The 27,660-nt window shown below is 37.0% G+C and overlaps 2 protein-coding genes across 4 annotated transcripts; both read right to left on the reverse strand.

Moving 5' to 3' along the window:
- Positions 1–5,977: 5,977 nt before the first annotated feature.
- Positions 5,978–15,243, reverse strand: LOC102207493 (uncharacterized). Of its 2 annotated transcripts, XM_013909768.1 has the most exons (7): positions 15,123–15,243; positions 10,867–11,166; positions 10,504–10,782; positions 9,979–10,036; positions 9,652–9,738; positions 6,621–6,664; positions 5,978–6,417 (listed from the first exon to the last, which is right to left on the reverse strand). In XM_013909768.1, the coding sequence occupies exons 3-7, from the start codon at positions 10,585–10,587 to the stop codon at positions 6,184–6,186; spliced, it is 507 nt and encodes a 168-aa protein (XP_013765222.1). In that variant the 5' UTR covers positions 10,588–10,782; positions 10,867–11,166; positions 15,123–15,243; the 3' UTR covers positions 5,978–6,183. The 2 variants fall into 2 exon arrangements, with proteins under 2 accessions (XP_013765222.1, XP_005729006.1); XM_005728949.1 differs by lacking the exon at positions 9,979–10,036.
- A 736-nt stretch (positions 15,244–15,979) lies between these two features.
- LOC102207763 (uncharacterized) lies at positions 15,980–20,796 on the reverse strand. Of its 2 annotated transcripts, XM_005728951.1 has the most exons (5): positions 20,670–20,796; positions 18,905–19,204; positions 18,545–18,823; positions 17,907–17,996; positions 15,980–16,481 (listed from the first exon to the last, which is right to left on the reverse strand). In XM_005728951.1, coding segments are annotated over exons 1-5 (729 nt in total). In that variant the 5' UTR covers positions 20,728–20,796; the 3' UTR covers positions 15,980–16,479. The 2 variants fall into 2 exon arrangements, with proteins under 2 accessions (XP_005729008.1, XP_005729007.1); XM_005728950.1 differs by lacking the exon at positions 15,980–16,481 and having other exon boundaries at positions 16,794–17,996.
- Between the last annotated feature and the right edge of the window lie 6,864 nt (positions 20,797–27,660).

The following is a 27,660-nucleotide window of genomic DNA, read 5'->3' on the forward strand; positions in this document are numbered from 1 at the left end:
ATTTTTACCAGTGAAACCAATATAACATCTCCACATTCACAAATATACATTTCTGACATTCAAAAACAAAACAAAAACAAATCAGCGACCAATATAGCCACCTTTCTTTGCAAGGACACTCAAAAGCCTGCCATCCATGGATTCTGTCAGTGTTTTGATCTGTTCACCATCAACATTGCGTGCAGCAGCAACCACAGCCTCCCAGACACTGTTCAGAGAGGTGTACTGTTTTCCCTCCTTGTAAATCTCACATTTGATGATGGACCACAGGTTCTCAATGGGGTTCAGATCAGGTGAACAAGGTGGCCATGTCATTAGTTTTTCTTCTTTTATACCCTTTCTTGCCAGCCACGCTGTGGAGTACTTGGACGCGTGTGATGGAGCATTGTCCTGCATGAAAATCATGTTTTTCTTGAAGGATGCAGACTTCTTCCTGTACCACTGCTTGAAGAAGGTGTCTTCCAGAAACTGGCAGTAGGACTGGGAGTTGAGCTTGACTCCATCCTCAACCCGAAAAGGCCCCACAAGCTCATCTTTGATGATACCAGCCCAAACCAGTACTCCACCTCCACCTTGCTGGCGTCTGAGTCGGACTGGAGCTCTCTGTCCTTTACCAATCCAGCCACGGGTCCATCCATCTGGCCCATCAAGACTCACTCTCATTTCATCAGTCCATAAAACCTTAGAAGAATCAGTCTTGAGACATTTCTTGGCCCAGTCTTGACGTTTCAGCTTGTGTGTCTTGTTCAGTGGTGGTCGTCTTTCAGCCTTTCTTACCTTGGCCATGTCTCTGAGTATTGCACACCTTGTGCTTTTGGGCACTCCAGTGATGTTGCAGCTCTGAAATATGGCCAAACTGGTGGCAAGTGGCATCTTGGCAGCTGCACGCTTGACTTTTCTCAGTTCATGGACAGTTATTTTGCGCCTTGGTTTTTCCACACGCTTCTTGCGACCCTGTTGACTATTTTGAATGAAACGCTTGATTGTTCGATGATCACGCTTCAGAAGCTTTGCAATTTTGAGACTGCTGCATCCCTCTGCAAGATATCTCACTATTTTTGACTTTTCTGAGCCTGTCAAGTCCTTCTTTTGACCCATTTTGCCAAAGGAAAGGAAGTTGCCTAATAATTATGCACACCTGATATAGGGTGTTGATGTCATTAGACCACACCCCTTCTCATTACAGAGATGCACATCACCTAATATGCTTAATTGGTAGTAGGCTTTCGAGCCTATACAGCTTGGAGTAAGACAACATGCATGAAGAGGATGATGTGGACAAAATACTCATTTGCCTAATAATTCTGCACTCATGTATATAATATTACTAATAATAACTAATGAATTCTCAAGACTCTCAAATCACAAAGCAGCACTTTTAACAGACAGAATGTAGAAAAAGATCTTCATATTCTGACACATCTCATTAAAAAGTAATTTTTGTTCATGGTTTCATGAACAAAAATGATTTTTGTGTATTCTCAATTCATTGTGCATGTATTATTTCAAGCCTTTGTTTTCATTTTCATTATTGTATCTGGTAAAAGTAAGGAATCACAGGTGAACATGACATGATTCTGACAACACATTTTTGTTTATCTGTTCTTTTAGGCCTCCGAAACGTGTTTCTCCTTCATGGAAGCGATTTACACCTAGATGTAAAGAAATCTGTTGTACTTGACAAAAAGACTGACTTTTTCTGGAAGTATAATATTACTAATTATGTTGGTAAAATTTGTTATAATAAAGAAGCAATATTGTTTGACAGTTATGAAGGAAGAGCTGAGGTCTTTGGACAAAATTTCTCTTTGGTATTAAAGAATGTAAAACACAGCGACTGTGGAGATTATGCTGCAGTTGTGGTTGGAGGACAAGAGCAAAGTATAGCTGAATACAAGGTCATAGTCCAAGGTATGTTTCTCTTGCCAGTACAATTTTTAAATGTTGATACATCAGAAACATCCATTCACAGTTTTTTTTATTCCCCAGATCCAGTATCTCGTGCTGAGCTGACAGTGGACCATCTTTCCAGCAGCTCAGACTCCTGTAACCTCACTGTGACCTGCAGCACATTGGAGTTTAACATCAGCAGCATTTTTAGATGTGATGCCCAAAACTGCCTGCAAGTGGAAGAAAAGAGCTTAAACGTCTCAAAATATTTTTATTCTCTGACTGTTTACTTGCAGCAAGATACCATCTTTTGTAATCATAGCAACAAAGTGAGCTGGAAAGCGAACAAGAAGGTGATCAAGCCGTACTGTGAAACAAAATCAGGTAAGACCATCAGTAAATTGTCCCCACCCGCAGATATGTCACCAAATGTGTTGGACTAACAACTTACTTTTGATGAACAAAAAGATATCTCTTCTGGTGAGATTATTATTGAAGTCAAAACAAAAATTTAACATCTTACAATAATTGTTGTTGGTCTGAGTAACTTATCTGTTGTCAAATCTGCTATTGCGCAAGCTTATTCACGGAAACTTTGCGATACCTTTCCTGTATTTGGAAATAAAAAGTTTGGTCAGTAACAAAGTTCACAAACTGCTATTCACATTTTTTAGAGAAATTAGTGGTTTAGAACTTGGGCTCTGTTGTTGTTCAACGTTTGGATTAGCTGTTTGGATATGCTGTTTTCATTTTGTGAGAAATCTGTCTGTTTTCCTGTGTTGCAGGTTCAGATGGTGTCTCCGTCTGTGTGGTGAAGACAGTCGTGTTCTCTGTCGGTCTGATTATCATGGTGATTGCTGTCATCAGTGTGCATCTCATGGAGAAGAAAAAGAAGCAAAAATAAACCTTTCTAATGTATATAAAGCTCAGTCTTATGTAGAAAACTTCTGTGCTTGTTTGTTTTTTCACTTGTAGCAGCTTTGGTTAAAAAATAAATCCCTGTTTCTTTATCTTATACAATGAAAACACAAAGTTGTGCATAAGAAATGTAACAATGCACTCAAGCCAACATCATACGGTACATTTAAAGACAAGAAAACATTCATGATTATTTATTAGTTAAACCCAATCCTCAAACATGAAAATGTTTGAGGATTTGCTCCTGAGGCAAATGTGTTTCTTAAACCTCACCAGAAGAGGGCAGTGTGTTACTTTTGAGCTGGTCTGCCCACCTGTCCAACACGATTACCAAGTGATTGAATTCCTCTGTGCAATTTCACAATGCAAGAAATGAAGGCCGTCACCTCCCCGTGGAAAGACCAAAACATTAACATATTACCAGCTGACGAAGGGAGGTGCACTGTTGTATTCAGCTCAGCTGATTATCTTCCCACGATTACTACACTCCTCAGTGACAATACCTATGAGAGCCCACAAGCATTAACTTGCATAGGATAAAGCCATTGACTGCTCTAAGTATAACCATCTGTACCCAGGGGATGCTATAGCCTGTGTATATGGACTTATAAAGATCCACAAAGAAGGAGTACCACTCAGACTCATAATTAGCAGAATAAACTCAGCCACCAACAACATTTCCTAGCACCGCGCCACTATCGGAGCTAGGATATTTTCCCTCCAATCAGATTTGCTGTTAGAACTCTGCCTTTGCACCACTCATTTTAAATACAACAAGGGTTTTTACTGACAAAAGTGCCACTCATTGTAAGTAGCCTTGACACGGAGGAAGTGAAAGTAGATCTTTGGGCTCTTTCACAGTGACAGCACCTAGCCACCGGTACAGATGTGGAGGAAACCTGGGTTAAAACCAAAACCCAAGAAGTAGAAGCCTTCGCTGTTCACATCAACTCAGTGGATAGAAACATGAAATTCACCAGGGAAAATAGAAGGGACAACTGTTTGCCTTTTGATCAGTATGTTAAATGAGTAGTAAAAGAGACTGTTCTAATGTCTGAATTTTGTGTGTCTGTGTGTACATGATAAGGAAAAGGACTGAGGCAGCAAACTGAACCACAACTTCTTTGGGGTATACTGTAGTTCTTAACAGCCACAAACTAAACATTGCGTGAAATGTGATAAATGTGATATATGCATTTAATATTTACTTTCTGAACTATAGTAATAATCTTTTATTCATCTCCTTCAGTTGTAAGGAGTTAGCATGTAGATGTAACAACCAATGTTATAATATACTGCATGTACTGTTTCATACAGCATGCAGGGTGTGTTGCATTTACGTTTTACAGTCTGTCTTTAAAGGAAGTTCAGTCAAGCAGAGACTTCCTGTCTGCATAAAGTTGGGTTTAAATACACCTACACATCTCTCTGTTTGACGTTTCACTTTGTGCTTGCTGTTGTACCTGTGTGTAGAGTGCAGTACAAATACTTGTCACTCACCTAACAGTCATTATTGCACATGATTCTGCTAAATGTTACTACCATGATTTTACAACAATATATCTCTGATAATTTATTGGGTCAAGGTTGCCCTCTCTCACAACGAGTCGATAAATACCAGCCGCAGTGCTAACTTTGTCAATTAATCAGAGAGTGCCAGAGGAGGGTTGCTGAGTAGAGTGCTTTTGTTCCTGAGGAGGCGGAGGAAACAGACATAAAGAGAGTGAAAGAAACTTAGTAGAAGGAATCAGCAACAGACTCTGTGTTTGCAGAAATCAACGGTTCCATTTTTAGATCTGATTCTTGAAAATCAAAAAGCCAATCAGGTAAAAAGACTTGAAATGTTTATGAAAATATGAAGTTCTAACTTCACAACAGACAATTACAGAAATGCTTTAAATAAGATGAGTTTTTCTTGTCGTTTTTTGGTACAAGTATATTCCTGTACAAGAGAAATAAAGAGAAACTCAGACTTCATGAAACAACTGACATCAGTATTGTAATATATCTCCGTTTGGCTGGTAAAAGGCCAAACATGTGATTCCAATATATTTGACAATAAAAACATTATCTTTAAATGATGAACATGGTATTTTTCACCACTAATCAGTTTCAAAATATTTATTTTCAAAATATTCTTCCGGATAAATTAATTGAAACATTTCTCATAATTTATTCTTGTAAAACCTCTTCAAAAGCAAAACATGTTTTTTGTTAATGTCTACTTTACATTTGACTTTTACGAAAACAATTTAGTTCCCTGGTACAACAGCTAAATTAAAAAAACAAAACATGAAGGCAATGAAAACCTTTTTTCTGTCTTATGTACTTTTAGCTTTGGGTGTATGTGTGTACTTCACTATGACCTTTGAGGACAAAGGCATTCAGTCTGAGTCGTAAAAAAGGAAGAGATCTGATCTTTTGGACATGTCATCTTTATCAAGAAACCAAATGTACCGACTGGCAGTAGCATGTACTCATGAGGGTAAATATGGGGAAACTCCATTAGACATGTGACATTTGGTCAGAACAACCAGACAGATTCTTATTATATACACTTATTTAGAATTTAATTTTGAAAATTCCAGTAGAAAAATGTTTAAGATTTTTCTGTATACCTCCAGACTTTATTCTTGTTTTGCTGACTTCCCATGCCTTGCTTTCTGTAATAAATATAAATTACAAAGAAAGTTTTTCTGTTGCAGCTGTTCCACAACAAACTTAAGGTGGCTGTTAACTAACAAAGTCTTCCTAATGAGGAATTGATTTAATACATTTCTCCATAAAGTTTAGATCGGGGATTTTGAACACATCTTACAGTGTTGGCCACATCCAGCCCACTTTGATAAGTGTGCCAAACCAATTCATTTTAGTTTATATAACGCCAAGGCAAAACAACTGAAATATATTCGACAGTCCAAAATTTATGCCCTCCTTCACATTTTTAAAAGCTCCCAGTGGGCTGGATTGGAGTCTTATATTTCACACCCCTGGTTTAGATCTATAAAAAGAAAACTTGAAATGTATTAACTTTAAGTATTATTTATAGTCTGCAACACATATAAAAAAAATAACAATAATTATTGATAAAGATTATGTGCACTACATTATTCAGGAAGACTTCAAAAAACAAGAAAAAGAAAAAGAGATTCAAGCATATAGCTCTAAAAACAAAATATTGTACTTCACAGTAAAACATCACCATCTAAAACACAAAGATATTACTACAAAAAAGGATAATGTTTGAAAACATTAAGAAAATATTCAGTTCATTTGTGTTTTAAACAGGTGATAAATTTGATCCAACATGTCCTCTGTGCCAACATTTTAGAAGAAAAAAAAAGCAGAGTTCAAGTGTTCATAGTTCATATGTGTTTAGCCTTGTGAATTTATACTGCTGATGTTCTCCAGCTCTGTTTGTTGGGCAGTGACTCTGGGCCTGGTGGCTCTGGTAACCTGAGCATACACCGTCTCTGGCTGTGGAATCTTTTTGGACTTTGTGGATTCTGTTTTAGGGTGAAACGCCACGAGGGCATAAGTAGATGTTGGGGAAAGACTCGAGGCATCTCCTGGAACATTCTCATTTCGAGTTTGGCCTGGAGGATGCTCCTAGAAACAAATCCAAAGTGTTTTGTTAAAAAACAAACAAACTGGGTGGAGCAGTGAAGAAAGAAGATGGAGGTTGATTTTGGGCAGGCGCATAACACTAGTGTGTTAGCTCATTAAACTATTCTGAATTTGAAGTGAATTTAAAATAAAGCTGAATCAGATATTTTCTTTCTTTTTTCTCTTAAGAAAAAGTGTTCACTTACTTGAGCAGCCTCATACAGTTGATTTTCCTGGTTCCTTCGGTTACCTGCAAGCCAGTCACAGTAAATACAGATTTACTTACAGCACATATCTTCCACCGAAACGTCTAAATTCCTCGCTGGAAATAACATTGACTCCAGATCAGTTCATGTTAGCTACAGAGAACTAATACACCCCTGTCCTGTTATCATACAGTGAACTGATCAGTCTGTAAATAAATTAAATAAAATCATCGATCTTTATTGGTCAAAATGAATTTCCTTTTTTCTTTTAAATAACTTTCACCCTTAGAAAATATATTTACTGTTAATGCTTGGTGCTATTCTACATGCAACAGTCTTAATGTCATGTATCTCTCCTATAATATTGGTGAAGAGATGAGGTTTAGTGGGTTTTCATGTATTATAATATTACTCATTACTGTAGTCATGAACAACAAACTGGTTAAGGGTCTGTAGTAACTGTGGTCCCTTCTTTTTCCACAGTTATGTCTCGGACATGTTAATAGAAGGCAGCAATTAACAACTAACAATTAATTCTTTAAAAATATTTAAACTATTTAATGCTATTTAACCAGGTGGGATTAGCAGTATTTTTTTTTTCTTGAGAGAACTGCAGACGCTGCATCGATAAACACAGATGCAAGACAGCAAAAAAAAAAGGAGCTGTCTGCAGGGGTGTTTTGTTGTTTGTTTTTTAAAAGAGTAGTTTTAATTAATTACTGGTCAAAACGTGTTTCATGCAGTACTTGTATCCAATCCAATGTTCTGATGATGTGGGTGGAGCTCAGACAGCTCCACAACACACAACAACTGGAAACCAGGTGAGATACAGATAATGTGATATTCAAAGCCAACACTTTGAACTTATCCCAGTTGGGTTTTAGGGCAAAAGGCACAAAATATTTTCTGCCACATATTTGTCCAAGCAGAGTTGGCTTGAATGCTGCACTTCACAGAGTAATGTGAATGTTTAAATAAACAGCAGCAACAAAAGTGGCAAAGTGGCTTCACATCTAGGAAAAAATACACTAAAAATCAGAGCTTTTAACTGCTCTTTCTTTAGCCGGTACCAAATATTTAGATAACAGGTCGCATTATTAGATTTCAGTTGTGTCTGTTTTTTTGTTGTTTTATGTGTATACGTGTGTTTTTGTGGTGGTTTTTCTCTCAGCCAAATTCAAATTTCTTATCCGAGTGGGATTAAATTCAACCCCACAATTCAGTCCAATTACAGTTTTACCCTCCTGTGAACAGTGTTGGGGAGTAACAGAATACATGTACCGGCATATCGTATTTAAAATATAAAATATGAGTAACTGCATTCCATTGCAGCTACCGCTTATTAGAATACAGTTACTTTGTTGAAATAAATGGATTACACAGCGGTCTTTTCCCGTTTCATATGTTAGGCTATCCCCTCTCTAATCTTGGTAAATCCACACATTGCAGGAAATCCAAACAAAACATGCAATAAGAGGCTCTAATATAAGCGTCCTGTTAATGTTGGTGGTGTCAGTTACATGGTGGACCTGAAGCCAGTAAAACAGAGCCAGCAGTGCATGGGCAGGAATGCATTTCTTACTTGGAAATTTCACTTCACATTTAAAGAAAAATGGGACTGACTCTGTTTGCTATCAGCCAAGCTACTCTCAGCATCAAAAGACTATTAATGAAGGCTGCGTTACAACCTGCTAGCTGCAAATAACCATGTGCAGTTCTGAAAGCAGAAAGAAAGAAAACATATTACTGATACAGAAATAGTTTTCTATACAAGATCACTGCAAAAAGTGCAGCCTTACCTAATGTCCACCCTAGTGTTACTCATTTTATATTAAGATTTAAAAATCTAGTTGGCATTGCTTTCAGAACTGCACATGGTTATTTGCTGCTAACAGGTTGTTAATGCTATCCATCAAATCTAACAGTCTGCGGTCTATGAACTAACCTCAGCTAACGCCAGCTAAAAATGTTAGCTCGGTGGTGATTAACCTTCAGCGATAGTAATAAATCACACAGATATAGTACATTCATGTAGTTGCAAAAAGCATGATAATATATCAAGTAATCCAAAGTATTCCGAATACGTTACTCTCATTGAGTAACTTAACAGAATACGTTACAAAATACATTTTTGGCCATGTATTCTGTAATCTATAGTGGAATACATTTTAAAAGTAATCTCCCCAGCACTGCCTGTGAATGTGCATTACTTACCTAACATTTTAAAGCAGTTGTATGTTTTAGTTCAAATGTAGCAGCAACTCAGTGCTTTATTTCTAATTTTATCTTCTCCAGCCTATATTGCCTTACTGAGGGACACCATTTTTTTAGACTCATTTTCGCTGTGAGGATCCACGAAGCTTTGAAGACAATTCATTCACGAAAGTAATCTAGACAGGATAATTAGGATACATAGATTTTAAACCTTACAGCTGATTTGATTGCTAATCTTTGCTCATTTGTTCATAAGTGAGAAATTGGGGGAAATTTGAGAACCAATGCGTCACCTAATTGAACACTTTTTGAAGAGGTGAGGTTAACTTAAACAGACATTCTGAATAAAAATGACATTCACATTTAAAACGCCTTACAAAGCAGATCCATACTATTGTACCACATTTGGGCTCGACTTTCTTTGTTTTCATGGAGTATTTTTATGTATATTAAAATGGTAAATGGCCTGTACTTGTATAGCGCCCTAAGGACCCTAAAGCACTTTGCACATCCAGTCATCCACCCACTGGTGATGGGAGGCTACATTGTAGCCACAGCTACCCTGGGGTACACTGGCAGAGGCAAGGCTGCCGAACACTGGCGCTGGTGAAGTGTCTTGCCCAAGGACACAACGACCGAGACTATTCAAGCCGGGGCTCAAACCAGCAACCTTCCGATTACAAGGCGAACTCCCAACTCTTGAGCCACGATCGCCCCATTAAGTGCATACTAACATATTATATTAGATGTCAGTGTACTTAAAGTAGCAACAATTCTTATTTGACTGTTTTTGCTGAAAAAACAAATTGCGACTCACGTTTTGCGACAATGCAAATGATGACAATGATGAAAATGAAACCACAGAGGCCACTAGCAGCTGCGATTATTATGTTTGCGCTTGAAACTGTAAAGAAAACAAAATATTACATCACAAACAATCTGACGAGAATCTGTCATTTTAAAATTGCAGTTATTTCTGTAATGGCAGAATCATCACACCAGAAGCACAAACACTTTGTGTTAAATCTCAAAAGGTTTTTGACTACCAATCAAAAATCACCAACCAAAGGTGATTAGATTTAGAAATGTTCATACACTTCTATGACTGTTAATGGAAAGCTGCAAATCCTTTTTAGATCTTCACCTTGGTTAACGGCATGTCTGTGGTGAGAATGACTGGACAGAAACCAGGAATTTACGAACTAGAATGGAACACAGGACACACGGTGAGTGAGAGAGACTGAAACAAGGAACAGAGGGACGCTCAGCTGACACTAATCACAGATGAATGAGACAAGGGGAGCAAAACTGAACATTTAGCACACAGGAAACGGGACACAGGCTATAAAACAGCAAATGACCAACACTGAGACATGGATTAAGATATACAATACAAAGAAAGGTAAACAAACACAGATTTGGCTGAACTAGACAAAAAAATACATGGGAAGGAAGACAAATCAGGGAAAAAGAAACCAGACTGGTGTTTTCTAGTGTTTTGAGAGTTTAATACCTTCTATTTCAACAGAAAAACATGAATAGATCAATATAAAGCGATGAAGTCTTTAAAGATCAAAAATTAGTTTTACTTCTTTGTTCTGCTGCATAAACTCTTTAAATTGGTATGATTTAAATCAGTCATTCATGTCTTTACGGCATTTAAACTTACCTGTCCTTGTCTCACAGTAAGGTTTAGTCTTACTGTCTGTCCAGCTGACGTTATTGCTGTGATTACAGATGATGAAGTCTCCATGCAGGTAAACAATTAAAGACGAATAATAATCTGGGGTTTTCAAACTGTTTTCTTCCACCTGAGAGCAGTTTTGGGCAACACATGTGAAAATGCTTCTGATTTGAGAATTCACTGTGCTGCAGGTCACAGTGAGGTTACAGGAGTCTGGGCTGCCAGACACAGAGTCCACTTTCAGGTCAACTGGAGAAACTGGATCTGAAGAGTAACAGGCATAAAGAGATTTAAAACAGGTCTAAGTAGTATCACCATTTCTAAAAGATAATGAAAACAGAAACCTACCTTGGACTATGACCTTGTATTCAGCTACCTTTTGGTCTTCATCGCTAACCATGAATGCAGTATATTCTCCACTGTCATGGTGTTGCACATTCTTTAATAACAAAGAGTAATTTTGCCTGAAGAGCTCAGCCCTTCCTTCATATTTGTCAAACACAACTGGATCATTATTAAAAGCACATTTAGCTATATTGTTAGTTTTATTAACTTTCCATAATAAATCAGTTTTTTTGTCTAGTACAACAGATTTCTCTACATCCAGGTGTAAGTCCTTTCCACGGAGGAGAAACACATGTCGGAGCCCTAAAAGAAAAACAACAAACCTGATGTCAGAATCCTCTTATTAACATGCAACTGGAACTCCTTAAATTAAATACAGTAGATACTTTCTCAGAATTTTTTTCTTAACTATTTTTATTATTGTTTAGTCAACATAGTTACATCATCTGTTTATATTTATATGTTTATAATTAAAATTTTATTCAGCTGTAATAAAACACCCTTACATCAAAGATCTCTCATATTAATATAGATTTGTGTGTAACTGCCAAAATGTTTGATTGTGGTTTTTCCTACTCCCTTCCCCAACCTGACTTGCGATCACATGTAGCACATGCTATGCCAAACATCGTCCTTCAGTCACTGGTTGTCTAGGTTTCAAAACATTTACAACAATAAAATGTGGGCTTTCTCGTGAAAATCCTATTGGAAATTATGGCTTCCACCCAACTTTAGATGGTGCACCTCTAATATCTAGAGTTGTCAACATTTATGAAACTAACCAAAATAACCAGATACTTTTTTGTCTCAGGAAGCTTCTCTGCTTCCCTCCATGAGAGGAAGAGGGAAGCTGCAACCCTCAAACCTGTACAGAATATGTCCAGCCAAACCAAAAATCACCAATGAAGGAATCAACCATTAAAAATGAAATGAAGACTGAGATAAAGTTATAAAACATTTTAAATCCTTACTCTTAGCCTTTCAGACCCTAAGTGTCTGCTTGAACATCAAACAGTATTTCTTGAAACGCTCTTTTATCTTATCTTTTTAAAAAATTATTATTTATCATTTGCATTTACAAAAATGAAATAACGAGCACCGGGGACTTTTTTTCATTAAACTGGAAGTTTATCTGACAGTGCTGTGACTAAATTTAAAGATGTGATTCAACTGTTATTTCCTTCAACAGACAAAAGCCCCACAGCTACTGAGCTGCTGATTTCCTTACATTTATCATTTGCTTATTTTGTTTCAGTTCTTGCTGACATCCACAAATGTGTGCATTTTGGGCTTTTTTTGTAAGATACAACAAATACCTATAATAGATTAAATAAAGATTAATGAAACTGAAATATTAGTAGAATTGCAAAATCTATCTATCATGTTCCTTAAGAAAAACAAAAAAGGCTGTGTTCATTCAGTTCACTCTTCTTTCACACTTTGATGCCAAACTTTGATCGTTTTGCTTTCTCTTCACATGTCAAAGTAACATTGGCCAGGAAGATCAAATTGTTCTCCCTTTTTTGTCATTTTGTCAACATATGTACTCAAACTGATCTAAAGGAATAACAGATAATGATAACTAAACTAGTGATGACTTCACAACATGTTTGAAATGGAAACTGCTGTCAAACTTAAAACTGTTCCTGTAGGTATTCATCATTCTATGTTTACAGTTTTATAAAGTTTTATACTGTATTACTGTAATATTGTTCACATTTTCTCATTTAGGATCTAAAATTGCAGACCATCCACTGCTTGCATATGTCTGCAGTGATATATATATATATATATATATATATATAGTGTCCATCAATTGTTTGTGTGTGTTCTTCTAACTCTGTTTTTTTAAGTTGAATGTTCATCTAAAACATACTTCACTCTCAAAGCATAAATGTTTGTACTCAGAAAGAGGAGGTAATAAAAATATTTTTCTCGGTAGAATAATTTTAGCATCCATGTAGTTCGTGACTGCTGACAGAATTAAATTAGAAAGTGAAGACACTGGTGTTTATTTTTAGTTGGAGCTTAAGACATTGGAGTTTATCTCACAGCTATCAGAGTCTCATATGTGCTTCTTCATCTACTTGCAGTCTCACAGCTGTGACCACACACTTAACCACTTCTCAGTTGTAATATCAGCATTATATATTATTATGCAGCATTTCACATTTAACTTTGATCAGTAATCATGCTGTTTCTGTTGATTTTACTTTGTTGTAAGGAGTCATTCAGCATATGTGATCACCCATTTTATGACATACTGCTATATACTGTTGCTTCATACAGAAATAGTATTTTATCTGTCAGTTGTCACAGTAAAACTAACTATAAGAGGAAGTTCAGTCAAGCTTGTACACAGATGACCAAAGAGAAACCCACAGTCTGTCTGCCTGATGTTTGCATTTGTGCTTGTAGCAGTTTGTAAAGCATTGTTGCAGGAGTGCAGTACAAAAACGTGGTACTCATGTAGCCGAGTTAATATTGTAGATGATTCTACTTGCTATGATTACCATAATTTCACAGCAACGAAGCTGCAGAAATGCATTGGTCTAATGTTTCCTTTTTTCAGAGGAAGTAAATAAATACAACTATCAATGTGAAGTTAAGTTCATCAGAGCATATCTGAGAGTACATGACCACTGGAAATTATAGAAACATTAAAGAGAAGACTTGCAAATGGTTTTAAAGCTCTGGGCCACCCCTGCTCCTGCCCTGCCTTTCTCCCCTGACTGCTCTTCCTGGGTCCCCTCTGCTGTCAGTTCTCACAGGTCTGGTGCTCCAGTTTCCTGCTAACTGTCCTCTTTTTGGCTTCCAGTTAAAAAAAAAAAAGCTTTGTGCCATGATGTCAGATTGTGGTAATCATGACACAGAATTGTATTGTCTTTTAACTTCTGGCTTTGAAATATATATTAAAAATATATGTTTAATGAAATGTATATTTGAATCAAGTAAAAATATATACATTTGGTAGATTACGACACAGAGGTCTCTACACTGGCCCCTTTCTCCCTGCTCTCAAGGCTAGTAATTTCTTCTGAACTCAGCTGGGTACGGAGACTACAGTAGTTCCAAAGAAGTGGAACAAGCGGGCATTAGCCAGTTACAATGGGGAAGTATAAACAGAAAAGAGTGACGTGACCCTGACCTGGCACTCATGGAAATTTCCCTCTTACAGTCTTTTGTTCATCAAAATCGTAATGAAAACATTGCATTTAAAAATAAACCTGTTGAACAGGGGTTCTGCCAAATGATGTCCAAATTATTCTAAAATGATTATATAATATGTGGCTTATTCCAGTTCTAGCTCACAGTTGCACATGGATAACGCAAAGTTACGGGTGGAAACACAGACAGAGGGAGAGAAGTGATACTGACAAGAGAAAAGAAGAGGAAACCAACTTAAATAGATAGATGTCAGCAACTGACATCTGTGTGTGTGTGTGTGTGTGTGTGTGCGTGCGTGCGTGCGTGTGTGTTTGTGTGTGTGTGTGCGCATTCCTCTGTGTGTGTGTGTGTGTGTGTGTGTGTGTGTGTGTGTGTATGCCTATGTGACAGAGAGACACATATTATCTTTTTACAACATGTGAACATGGCTGCTTCAGTTTTCGGTTTAATATCAGACACTTTTTGTGAATTTGTGTTCTACTGGTTTTGAGTGGAGTACAGTACTTCAGCGTTTATCAAAAAAAACCATTAAGGGAATTTTGTTTATTTGCACTACATGGTTTGTTGAGTTACTGAAGAAGAAGTGGACTGACTACCAAGACTAGCCTGGGACATGGAACGTCACCTCTCTGGTGAAAAAGGGGCCGGATAAAACTAAATTTTAATTCAACTTCAGCCAAATTGATTTGGGAAAAGAATGTAAAAATAACACAAAGAAATCGAGCAGATAGTCAGCACTTACCAGCCCCATGTTACCATTATTCATAGTTCAGAAACATCGATGTTGAAAATCAGTCTGATTTTTCATTTGTTAATATGTCAAAAGCATACTTATTGCAATGTAATTATTGTAATTTCAATACCGATTTTCTTGCCTGGTATTCATTTTTCACTGTATTTATTTGACTTTCTTCCTCCCTGACAATTATTTATTATATGTCATTTGTTGTTTGCCTTTTACAAACAATTTAGTGCTATAGTACAAAACCAGATTCCAAAAAGCAAAGGAGACGAATCACTTTGACATATTAGTGTACAAAATAATACTAATAAAAATATAATAATAATTAGAATGTAAAATAAGTGTTTACCTTGTATTTCAAATGAAAGCAGCAAAAGAACTCCCCAAAATAAAATACGTGCCATCTTCACACCTTCTGTGAAAATCAGGAAGTGCAAACTTCCTCATTCAAGATTTTCAGCAGTGATGCACACAGCCTGTGTGGGTTGTCCCAAGACTAAAACCTCTATGTGACGACAGTGACATAAATACAAAGAATGACTCTCCTCTCTTCTGAGCTTTCTCTTTCATTGTCACTTTTTTGTTTTTTACATTGTATTCCTACTGTATAAATCTTTTACAGTAAAAGATTATAAATAAATGAAATGTTTCTACGTACCAAAATGTTCAACCTAATATTGGAAATGTTGAGTTTGATTCGGATCAACAGTAGTCTGCTTCACTTACACAGTTTCATATTTGTTAAATTAAGATATAGACTAAGCTGAAATTTGCTCCAGAAAGACTCAATCCCCATAGGTATAATAAGAAATTTTAACAGTATTAGGATCACTTAAAGCAAAAACTTGAAATTGTGTGGATTATGGGGGGAAAAGAAAAAACATGATAAATTTCCAAGACAAAAATGTGCCAGACAGGCTGGTCTGAGCACTTCATAAACTGATGATCTGCTAAGATTTTTCTACACACTTTGAGAAGTTTGATTAGACTGGTTAGTTAAATAACCATCCTTTACGACCAAGATATGCAAAAGCACATGTCTGAACACACAACACATCAAAACTTGAAGCAGATGGCTTACAGCTGCAGACCACACTGTTTGCCCTTCCTGTCAGCTAAGAACAGGAAACAGAGGCTATAGTTTGCATGTGTTCACCAAAAAAAGATTAAAAATCATTCTATGAACTGAGACAAAAGGGTCCAACACAGAAATGTCCAAGGTGTATTTAATAAATCGTGTGGTAAACTTGTGGTGACAGGATAATTTCTTTAGTGCATGTAACCATGTAAGTTTTAAAAGGTTTTTTTTTTTTCACAGACTGTACATGAAATTCACCTTAGTCTACTGTCATTACCTGATAAATGATACAAGAGTGTACTTACAGTACTTTTACTTTGAAGTTAAAATATACTGTTGTTGATTTGAGTATAAATAATAATACATTTGTTAGAACTGTAACCTTTTCAATAACAGTTGTTAGTGATAACTTAAAAAGTATTATTAGGTTTACACATGTCATTTTAATGCTACTACATAGGCTGCATTTTCCTGTCCTCCTCCTTTCTTGCTATATAATGTGTATTCTTGTCCATCAACATCCCAGTGTTTATGACAAATCTATAAATATTTTTTTTGTTTGAACTCATCCATCATCCTTTAGGGCACTCCTGAGAGAATCTGATTACAATATTTGTCCGGTGTGATTTTCTAGAAAAAAATCCAAAATATCATGTTAGATAAATATTATTGTCAAAATAATTTTATCATATATTGTACAATTATGCAAGAATTTTGTGGGCTCCTTTAGGTGGAATAGAATGAATACGAATTCTTGTAGTGGAAGTTACATAAAGTACAAATCAGCAGATGCTTCCAGGTAAGTGAGAAACTTAGTGAGTTACTGAGTGGCTGTATCTTATTATTAATATAGTTTACTTTATAAATAAAATCCATTGTGAACTACACATTACTGACTAAGAAGCCTACAGACACAACACTGTTGTGTCTGTAGGCTTCCGTCAATCTTATATTTTAATTCACAGTTCTTTTCTAGCTGAACACCCTTCTTATCTGTGAACTGTCATATGACTTACAAAAACTTAGTTTGTCTGTCACTCCTCTAGCTTGCTCCTCTACAAATAGTTTTTTCAGAATTTAGTAGAACAGAGTTCTCCTATTTTGTGCATTGGTCCTGGAATAACCTTCAAAATGTAACAAAGATTTCTGCTATGGAATAATACAGTTACTTCTCTTAAAGTGGAGATGAAAAACTACATGTATAGAGTCTGTATAAAAAAATGAAGTGTTTAAAATTTTTACCGCCATCTTCTGTCAGTACAGAACATTACAGTACAGCATCAGGTTGGTTGGTTGGTTGCGGTCAATAGACTTACATTATTATATGTTACCTTACTAATAACACAACCAATAACTCAGGGCAACATAACAAGACTAAAAATAGAAATCAGTTTAAAGAGGACATTTCTGTACTGCCCCGTGGTGCAACTATAACTTCTGTGTTAACAAATCAAGGATATATTGCTTCTTGATGCATGCTCAATCATCCAGGTAAGGAAAGTCTGCAATAAGTGGGCATTCTCATGAGAAACTGAAGACATTACTTGGATGAATGACAAAACATTTCTCCCACATCCAGATGAACAGAATCACCTTTTTGGGAAGGATATACTGCCCATTTTCACTCTTTGTCTCTTTACCAGTAAATACACTGACACGGGAAAACTTGGTGTAAACTAGCATTTATACATGTAGTCTTTCATGCCCACTGAAAGATGATCTTTGCATTATTTTCCTTGTTATTTTAATTCTTTTTTGATTTTTTTCGCAGAATTTTTCTATTTGCTTGTGTTTTCTGAAGTTGCACTGCATTCGACTTTTCAGGGCCACCACTGTTTCAAGTGACAATTGAATCTGTAAAACCTTATACCAAACAAATGTATACTGCTTTACCAAAACATAATTTCAGCTGCACTATAATCATTCTTATGGCATTGCAGAATCATACAAGGAATGCTTTTGTGCATGAAGTGTATGCTTTAATACAATGCTAGATTTCTGTGTATTTAGTGTAGATTCACTGTTGTTGCTGCTTAAAAACAGACTGGGACTTACATTTTGTGACAATGCAAAGGGCAATAAAGACAGACAAGAGAAAGAGACCAACTGAAGTTGAAATCTGAATTAGGGTGGCTCTGCTGTGAACTGTAAAGAAACCAAAACATTGGGTTAGAAACGGTTAGAAACATTGCAATAACTGTACAATTATTTCTTTTAGGGTAGACTTGCTCTAAAAGCCCAAGCACTCAACTTTTGCAAATGTGGTGGTTGGTTTAAAACCTTTTGAGCTCTGTTAGAGTTTTTCAGTGGCTATTTCAGTAATTGTGATTTTTTTCTAATAACAACTATTAAACAACATATCTACTGCTGTGCCAATTTACTACAACAAATTAGTGTCATAAACATTTGCATACACAAAATGGTATGTTTGCTTCTTCAAAGTGAGGGTAGACCATAATGGCAAATGCATGGTATTCAGGATCAGAACAGGATGCGAAAACTTTTACAAATTCTTGAAAAATCGGTGGGTTATGGCTCGTGTAAAGGAAACACTATTTTAACTACACTAGAATTCTTCACCAAACCAAACACGGGAGGTTTTGAGAATTTACCTGGAAACAGACAAAATCCTTAGGATAAATAAAATGCTAAAGTGGATTTATCATTCATATCATCATTGCTCTTATACTTACCTGTAATTGCCTTGCAGTCAAACTTGATCTTATTGTATTCCCAGCTAACTTGGTTGCTGTGATTACACAGGATAAAGTCTTGCTGGAGGTAGACAATGAAAGAGGATGAATAGTTTGTGGGTTTAAATGTCCTTTCTTTGACCTGAGAGCAGTTTTTGTCATCACATCTAAAAGAATGGTGGATGGATGAATCCACTGTGCTGCAGGTCACAGCAAGGACACAGGACTCTGAGCTGCCAGACACAGAGTCCACTGTCAGGTTAACTGGAGACACTGGATCTGAAGAGGAACAGACATGAAGAGATTTAAAACTGGTCTATGCCTGACCAATATTTCAAAAAGATTAAAAAAGAAACCTACCTTGGACTATGACCTTGTATTCAGCTACCTTTTGGTCTTCATTGCTAACCATGAATGCAGTATAATCTCCACTGTCACTGTGTTGTACATTCTTTAATAGCAAAGAGTAATTTTGCCTGAAGAGCTCAGCCCTTCCTTCATATTTGTCAAACACAACTGGATCATTATTAAAAGCACATTTAGCTACATTGTTAGTTTTATTAAATTTCCAGATCAAATCTGTTTTTTTGTCTAGTACAACAGATCTCCCTATATCCAGATGTAAGTCCTTTCCATGCCGCACAAACACATATTGGAACCCTAAAAGAACAGAAATTTAAAAAAAAAAAACAGAATTAAAAAAAGAACAACAACACAAATATCAGAATTATGTGCATGAAGCTACATATGGTCAAATGTAATTTAATGACAGAAGGTGATGTCAACTTAAGATCACTAAAATAATGTGAAATAGCATTTATTTCTCCTAAAACTATATCAGATTCACTTCTCTATATTCTCCTGCCCAATCTGAGAAGTGAAACGTGGAAAATGCCTCCAGTCAGTTGAGGTGGTGCCAAGCAAATTATATGGGCTTCATAGATAGAAAACCTGCTCCCACTAAAAGGGATGGTTTCACTTTCACACTATTATACAGAGATGTGCTTAAATGTATTAAACTTCACAAAACATGACTATCCAGAGTTCTGAGCAGCAGGGAAAGATTTAGTCTGTTTGCTATTAGTTATTTAATGTTACTTCCACAACTGTTCTGTCACATTGTCTCTCCAAAACCTTCAGTTGTGTTTTGGGGGGAACTCCCTCATTATTTTAAATCAAACTTGTCCTGACATTTGGGATAGAAACAAAATATTTAAAATATTCCCAATTTTTATCTGATCACTTATAAATAGTATTTAAATGTATAATAATGAACTATACAACACTGTGAGGAAAACAAATCTGTACGCGTCCATCTAAAAATACTGAAACTAAATTTAAGGAAGTGATCCCTCTTCTTTTATTTTCATCTGCGTCATGTACCAACATAATACAGAGCAACTACCTAAACGTCACTCTCTGTCATTTATCTCACTAACAGCACAACAACCTCACTGCATATGATGGTGTGTACTGCAGATCCTCTGAAATGAGGATGAGACAAGGAAAATACAACTAAATTGAATGCAAGCAAGTAACTTAATACTGGAACATCACAGGAACACTGGCTTAACATACACACGGAACACAGAAAAGCAGGAAAACTGGGAATTAACTATAAGCAATAAGTGTTCTTGGGGAGACATGAACAAATTATGTCTTTTATGATTAAAACATTATGAAAGAAAAAAACACAACCTAAACAGAAATGAGCTTTATAATGCTGGGAAACAAAACATAAAATACATCTAGAAAACAAAACTCTTGACATATAATACAAAATTAAATTAAAATGTTGAACTTAAAACACACGCACCCAGGACTGTGACAAAACCACTTTTGTAACGGTTAGCCCAAACTTCCTAGTAGCTTACAGCGCTCTGGAATTTTTTTTCAGAAATGCTCTCTCTCCATTTGATGTATTATGATGTGCCTGTCAGCTTATATAAAACATGTCAATACCTGTTTATTATTTATTTATATTACATTTACTTGACTTTCTTCCTCTCATTCCCTAATGACTTCATTTGCTGTACAAATTTTACAACATTCATTAGTGCTGAGGTAACACCTAGGTTTAAAGATAAATTGAGTTCACCCAGTTAGTATAAAAGTTGGTTCTTACCATTTACTTCACATGAACACAGCCATAAAAAAGTGCCAAAAAACACAATCCGCTCCATCTTGATACAGCTTCACAGCTTTGGTTTGAGAAAGCAGAAACACTCCCTGCACACGTGACAGTTTGATTCCAGTCAACTGAGTCATTTGCCAGAATGTACTTGTTAAGTTCCTTTTCTAATACCCTATTCTCACATTCGTCACTCGGATCTCTGGTGGAAGGGACTGAGAGGAATCAAATACGTGCAATTTCGGAAATTACAAATCAGGTTTGTGTGTTGATGTGGAGAACGGTCGGATCGAGAGAGACTGAAGTTCGGTTCACCTCTCATTACATCTGAGAGAGGGTGAAAAGGCTTAAAGTGCTAAATCACTCTTTTCTTTGTGTGTTTTTGCTAGTTGTAACTTTATTCTTTATAATATATAATTGGACATAAAATTGGAAATCAGCTCACAGTTGGAAATTCCAGCAGAGACACCAGAGGGATTGATGGCTGCCCAGAAGGTGGACTTACAAAGTGGACTTGGATTCAGCTCCATCTCTGCTCATCATCAGCATTGCCATATTGTCTTATAATTCTGAGAAGGATTTGGACTTCCATGGTTTTCTTTAGTGGATTGCAGCTCACTTTGAGAAGATTTGGGGTCCCTTTGTATTTCAGGAGGACAAGAGTTGGCTACTAAACATAAAAGTGATGTTAAATCACCAACATACGCTCCTCTTCACAAAGCAGGAGTAAGCAGCCACAATGCACAGCTCACTAATTGCAGAGAAGAGTCAGCTACACAAAAAAAGGCCGCACCTACTGTAAGGCAGGAAGCAGACATACAGGGTCAAAATCACAGGAACACAGTCATATATGGGATAATGAAGACAGAATCATATTTACACCCAAAAAAAATGTATCATTTTAACATCAACATTGCACTATACTCGACTCAAAATCACCCACTTACCCTCTGACATGTGTTTTTAGGTTTTACATATAGGTGTTGGCAGTAAAACTGGTATATATTATTATAAATCATAAGCTCTCCCCAATGACAATAAACTTACTAGCTGAAATAGTGAAGCAGTGCTAACAGACTCTGTTGTTACCTGTTACCTGTAACAAAGTAGTTTGTTCTTACATTGGCAGTAATAACACGGTGTCAAGCATGGCTCCGCTTTCCTGATCTAATTAACTCAGAACATAAAATATGAAACAGAGTTTTCACAAAACAAATGTACTTTCTATGAATGCAACATTAGTCCGCTTATAGTCCCTCAGATTTATGTTCTGCAACTATATCATCAGACTGAGCTCTTGATTATAGAGGCAGGGGGACTGCTAAGCATTCTGATTGGCTAGTGGTTAATCGGAACTATTGGGCCCAGTGTAAATAATGATCAACCCATGCAGGTAATACAAGAGATGATAAGATGGAGTTTTTAAGAACTATGAATGCATAAAGGCATAATAGACATGCTGGTCCAGTGTATCCATTTCACACTTTGTCTCTCCAAAGAATGACATGACATGGACACACATGCAGAACTTCCTGAGCGAACAGGAAAGGGAAATGAATTTTGAAATGAGGAGTGGAATCGCCATTTTGAAAAGCATTTAGAAAATCACTTTATTAAATTGAACTTCAAAGAAAGTTTTTGAAATGAAGTTTTTAAAAAGCATTTTGAAAATCAGTTTATTAAACTGGAATTCAAAAAATGAATTCACAAATGCACAATTCCTTCTACAATTCATTATTTAAGCACAGAATTCTTTATTTCGATGCGTGTGACTCTTGTGGTTCTCCATAGAAACGTAAGGTCTGTAATCAGAAACACCCCACAATCTTATATATCCACTCCAAGCAGAGGGAAAGTTTTTCGGTGCAAACTAAAGGAGAAGAAGAACCACCAGATGAAGGTCCCTCGTGTGCTGTTCAAAGCAGTCTCACAAGCATCTCACTGATCACTGCTGCCGTATTGTAGATCAGCTTGTTAGTCTCGGTAAGCGTGGCTGTAGGTATCATCCATAGTGCTGCATTAACATCATCGAGTAGACCTTCTGAGGGTACTTCACGTAATCTTGGTAACCAGCTACGGGGGATCCAGGTTTCAAGCTTTCTGAAGAGATTTTAGGATCTGAGATGAATTTCTACCTGGGCATACAAGCTCTCGGGCAAAGCTTTGCTTCTGGCCTCAGTGGATCTGTTGGGTCCAGAGTGAGGTCTCACAAAGCTATAGGTGGATGTTGGAGAAGTATCACTGATTGGACTCTGTTCCATGGGTGGTGTTGTTCGGATAACCTGGAAAATAAATTATAGATAGCTTCAGACTTAATAGAAAGACTTTATTTGTAAATAGTGCCATTAACATAAGCAGGAATTTTACTGTGATTAACAAAAGATCACCTGTATCCATGACTGCAAAAGAAAATTACAATGATTTTTTTTATCCAAATACATTTTATTCAAATGTGTTCAACACATACTTTTAAGATATTCTTAATCAACAGTGCAATGACCTGCAAGTGCACTTCAGAGGCTAAGAATAATTTACAAGAATTAGGGAGAGTCTTCAACTCAGCACTAGACTTAGCCAGACCTACACTAGCAATTTGTGGCTGAGGTAATTTGGCTCTAAAGCTAAACTCCACCATTGTGTCTTTTTCTCCCACTGTCTGTCTTCCACATGAAGGAATTACTATATCTTAGACCATGCACTATTAGCTGGGAAGATAGCTCTGGAGGACTGGAGGCACTGGATGAAGGGGGAAAGCATCAGACTGGCCACAGGAGTATATCGTTCTTGCAAAATCTAATGATTAAACTCCAGGCAGGCTAGATGGTCACTGTTTTGGGGTCATTTTAATTTCGCTAACACTCTGGTTCATGAAACATTCAATCAGATGCTGTCTCAGCAGTTCTCCACCGAATCTAGTTAACCAGCTAAAGAGACCACTTTGTCACTATCTTGTGCGTTGGGAGGTTTAAAGTTTGTTTAACCAGATGTTTAATCTATTGAGCCAGATTCCAGCTCAAGCCCATCCTAGCAAACTCTATAGGTCATTCTCAATACACTCATGGATTATCCATTGGGCCCACACTGCCAAGTTCACCTGCCACTTGGTGGACCACTCTAGATAAGGACACCCACAAATATTTTTGCTAGAAATAAAACTGTTTCCTAACCCACCTCAGGTTAGTTACAGCCCTTGCTGACTCACATAACTTCAGACCTTGTCTCCTGCGTACTTTGATCACAAGGCAACAGCGTTATCTTCACTGTAGATTTGTATTCAGAAAAAGATCATTTCAAATCAGGTCCAAACTGAAAGACTAAATTAAGGGTTTGAAGCTGTTTTACACATGGATAGAATATGCACACAATGCTCTAACTTCTGGTGTAGCTGGTCTCTCTTCCTTTCATTCTTTACTTCCATACCAACCTTCTGTTGAAGTAACAGTTGTCTCTGTTTTCAGAAGATTTTCGTCACTCACTTTTTGTGTCACTAAGAACTTTCACCCAGGTATACTGGACCCTTCGGAACGAAGAAAATCATCAATGCAAAAGCTTTTCTTTTAAAACTACCTGCTGCCAAAATTAATACTACATTTCATGTTCTTCCACTGAAAAACTGTCTACAGCTGCCTGGAGGCGAAGGGAAGATGTTGTAATGGTACTGCTGGGTTGGATTTGTGGCCTGTGGTTTTTTTTGTTTTGTTTTGTTTTTTGGCTGTCCTCCCTGTTTAACTTTTAAGTTTCAGATGAAATTGTTAGTTTTGCTTTGTGCTGGTGATTCACCAGTGAGGGGAGTCTTTTTTATTTTTTCCATGTTTTTCCATGCTTCCGACACCTGAATAGAACAATCAAGTGTGGGTTACTCTAAGGCTGGAGGGTGCCACAGCCTTTTTTTTGGCTGTTTGTTTCAGTTAATAGTTAATAGCCTTTCTGTCCTTCCTCTAGTTGTCCAGTTAGTAACCAAACTATGACATTTGCTTGTGTCACTTGTTCTTATAACTGGATATTTGTCAATGCAATTGGCCCTCTATTCTCGACGAGAAGCCTGGGTTCGGGAGAGCCCAAGTGTCCTGGAGGGACGTTCCCTGCTGGATAATCGATGGACGAGTGGCAGAAGTGGCACGTCGTGTGCCTGGTTGGACTGTCTATTGAGGACATTGAAGACATCTACCTGTTCTGAACCATGATAACGGGGTTCTTGCTGATCGGAGCTGGCTTGGCCCTGGCTTATCGGAAATTGAAGAAAGCGGTGAATGCCTTTCAAAACCCCACAAGGCTGGCCGCTATTATCGAAAATGTGGGAAGAGCTGTGAGTACTCAGACTGTTCTTACTGAACGCAATATGGGAAAGATCTTGGAGGAGCTCACGGTTCTAAAACAGATGATACAGGAGACCAGTGATGGACATTAAGAACAACTGTAAAATTGATACAGTTTGTTCATCCCAAAACAACATTTACAACACCCCCACCCCGACGGCGCCAGCTGGACAATGCTTGAAGGTTGATGCCGAGGAGAACAACAACAATTCTTCCCAGAGATACAATACCAAGAACGAACTGACTCTCTTGCCCTATTCCACAAGGCCACCTGCGTAGGCTGCGGACTGTTGATTTTCACCTAATAGTCGAAAGGACACTCTCTCAGGCGGAACACAGGATACACATCCCCACACAGACGCACACACGTACACTGATACTGATACGCCCTCACCCAACACCTCCCATGCTTTCCTCCCATCCGATGTGGACATCGGCTCAGCCGGAGGCGCAATCGCGAGATTGCGGCGTCCCAGATGCAACTGTTCACACTGGAATATTTTCCCATGTACCTTGTCTGTGATTTATTGTGTTATGGTGTCATGATATCTGTGTTTTCTTTGTGTGTTATAGAGTTTTTGTTTTTTTTCCTCATGCTGACTCCCTTTTGGGGACCAGTATGAGCGGAATTTCTTTTTTTCAATAAAAGATTATAAGCACAGGCAAACTAATTCGGTAATCTGATAACACATTAACTATATAAAGAAAGGCATTTTAGATTAAATGGTTTACTTTCCAGACTGAACCCTCTGGTTAAATGAAGCATGGAACATCAAAAGATTCAGCAGAGCGACTGAGTTCAAAGCACCTGAGCAAAAACACGTAGTGTGACCAGTAACACAAATATGTGTCAGTTAGAGGCTGCTTGCTTCTACCTAAGTCAAATCTCATTTACCACACTTACCTCAGGAACTGCATACACTGTGTTTTCAATGGTTTCCCTGGTATCTGGTGGTCAGACATGAATAAATAAATATGTAGTGATTTTCTTTAACTTATATTTTTCTTTGCAGGCTTTAACTGACGATTTCTATTATTCTGCATTCCTAAGTAATTTCAGCTGATATTACATTAAATCCAAATTTTATCAAAATAATTGAATTCTCACACATAAACTAGACCTGGCATGGCACTCCAACCTGATATCACGGCAGAGCATGTAATAGACACACCAGTCCACTGCGTCCATTTCAAGCTTCGCCTTTCCAAAGTGTAAAAAAGACACACATGCAGAAGTTTCATTACTGTATGCGAACGCTGCAGTACCAGCAGAATAAGATAAAATATTTAAAGCAACAAAGTCAGTAGTGAGGAAAAACGTATGATGAAGTACATTCCAGGGTTCTTAATATATGTATACACGTGTAAATGTATTAATAATGTCCATTTAAATGCTTTCAGATAATTATTTTCATGTTGGCTTGAAATAAAATATCTCCCTCTGCTGTTGTTGCAATTTCTACATGCATGTAGATTTCACATTTCAGCAAGGCAAAGCGTGGAATGGACACAGTGGTCACTCATAGTTGGGATCAGCAAAGTACTTTGGCAAAAAGTTTCAGTTTCAATTTTATTTCTATAGCACTATATAAAAGTCTCAGGTACATCAAAGTGCTTCACAGACAAGTCGCATTTGCGGGGTTAATAATAACAAGCAATGTATTTTGCAACAACAAGTATTTTGATGATTTATTATTTATTTACTTTTGCAATATCTTGATAAATACTTGCTTGGACTTACTTTTATGTTTCATTCGATGATGAATATAACCTATAATGAGGATTATGATGATGGCAGCAACAACAACACACACAGTCACGGTGGTATTGTTGGCATCTATGTGGCCTGTAAAGGAAAAACAAAACTGATTACAAAGGCACTGATTACAAAGGCACTAAGTTGTTGTTATTATTAATACAAAAAATAATAATAATAGATATTTATGCCAGTTTTTTTTTTTTTTGCTAGAGTAGAAAACTCAATCTTCAAATATTTTTATTTTTAGAGTTTGTATTTCACTAAAGTTCTGTTGCATGACATCTTTAAAAAGTTATCTTTTAAATTTTCATTCATTATTTCTGTGGCATCTAATCTTACCTGACTTCGTGTCACATTGAGATTTTAGCACCATCGTGCTATTATTCCAGCTTACTTCATTGCTATGATTACAAAAGACGGTGTCTTGCTGCAGGTAAACAATCAGAGAGGAAAGCATGTCTGTGGTGCTGGGATTTTCTTCCAACAGAGAGCAGTTGTGAGCATCACATCTAAAAGTACGGCTGATGTTCAGGTCCACTATAGTGCAGGTTACAGTCAGGTTACATGAGTCTGAGCTGCTGGAGGTCAATGTCAGATTAACTGGAGACACTGGATCTGGGAATTAAAAGCAGGTGTGAATAGAATTAACACAGATATATGCTGTGTCAATATTTGAAATGAAAATGACAAAAATAAACCTACCTTGGACTATGACCTTGATTTCACCTACCCTTTGCTCTTTTCCCCCAGTCACTACTGCAGTATAATCTCCACTGTCATTGTGTTTTACATTTTTCAATACCAAAGAGTAATTTTGGACAAATAAATCAGCTCTTACTTCATAGCTGTCAAACAATACTGACTCTTTATTATAACTGATTTTACCAACATAATTACTGGTATTAAACTT

The sequence above is a fragment of the Pundamilia nyererei genome, unplaced genomic scaffold (assembly GCF_000239375.1).
Source record: "Pundamilia nyererei isolate P.nyererei 1_Seehausen unplaced genomic scaffold, PunNye1.0 scaffold00031, whole genome shotgun sequence".
In the NCBI taxonomy this organism is placed as follows: Eukaryota; Metazoa; Chordata; class Actinopteri; order Cichliformes; family Cichlidae; genus Pundamilia; species Pundamilia nyererei.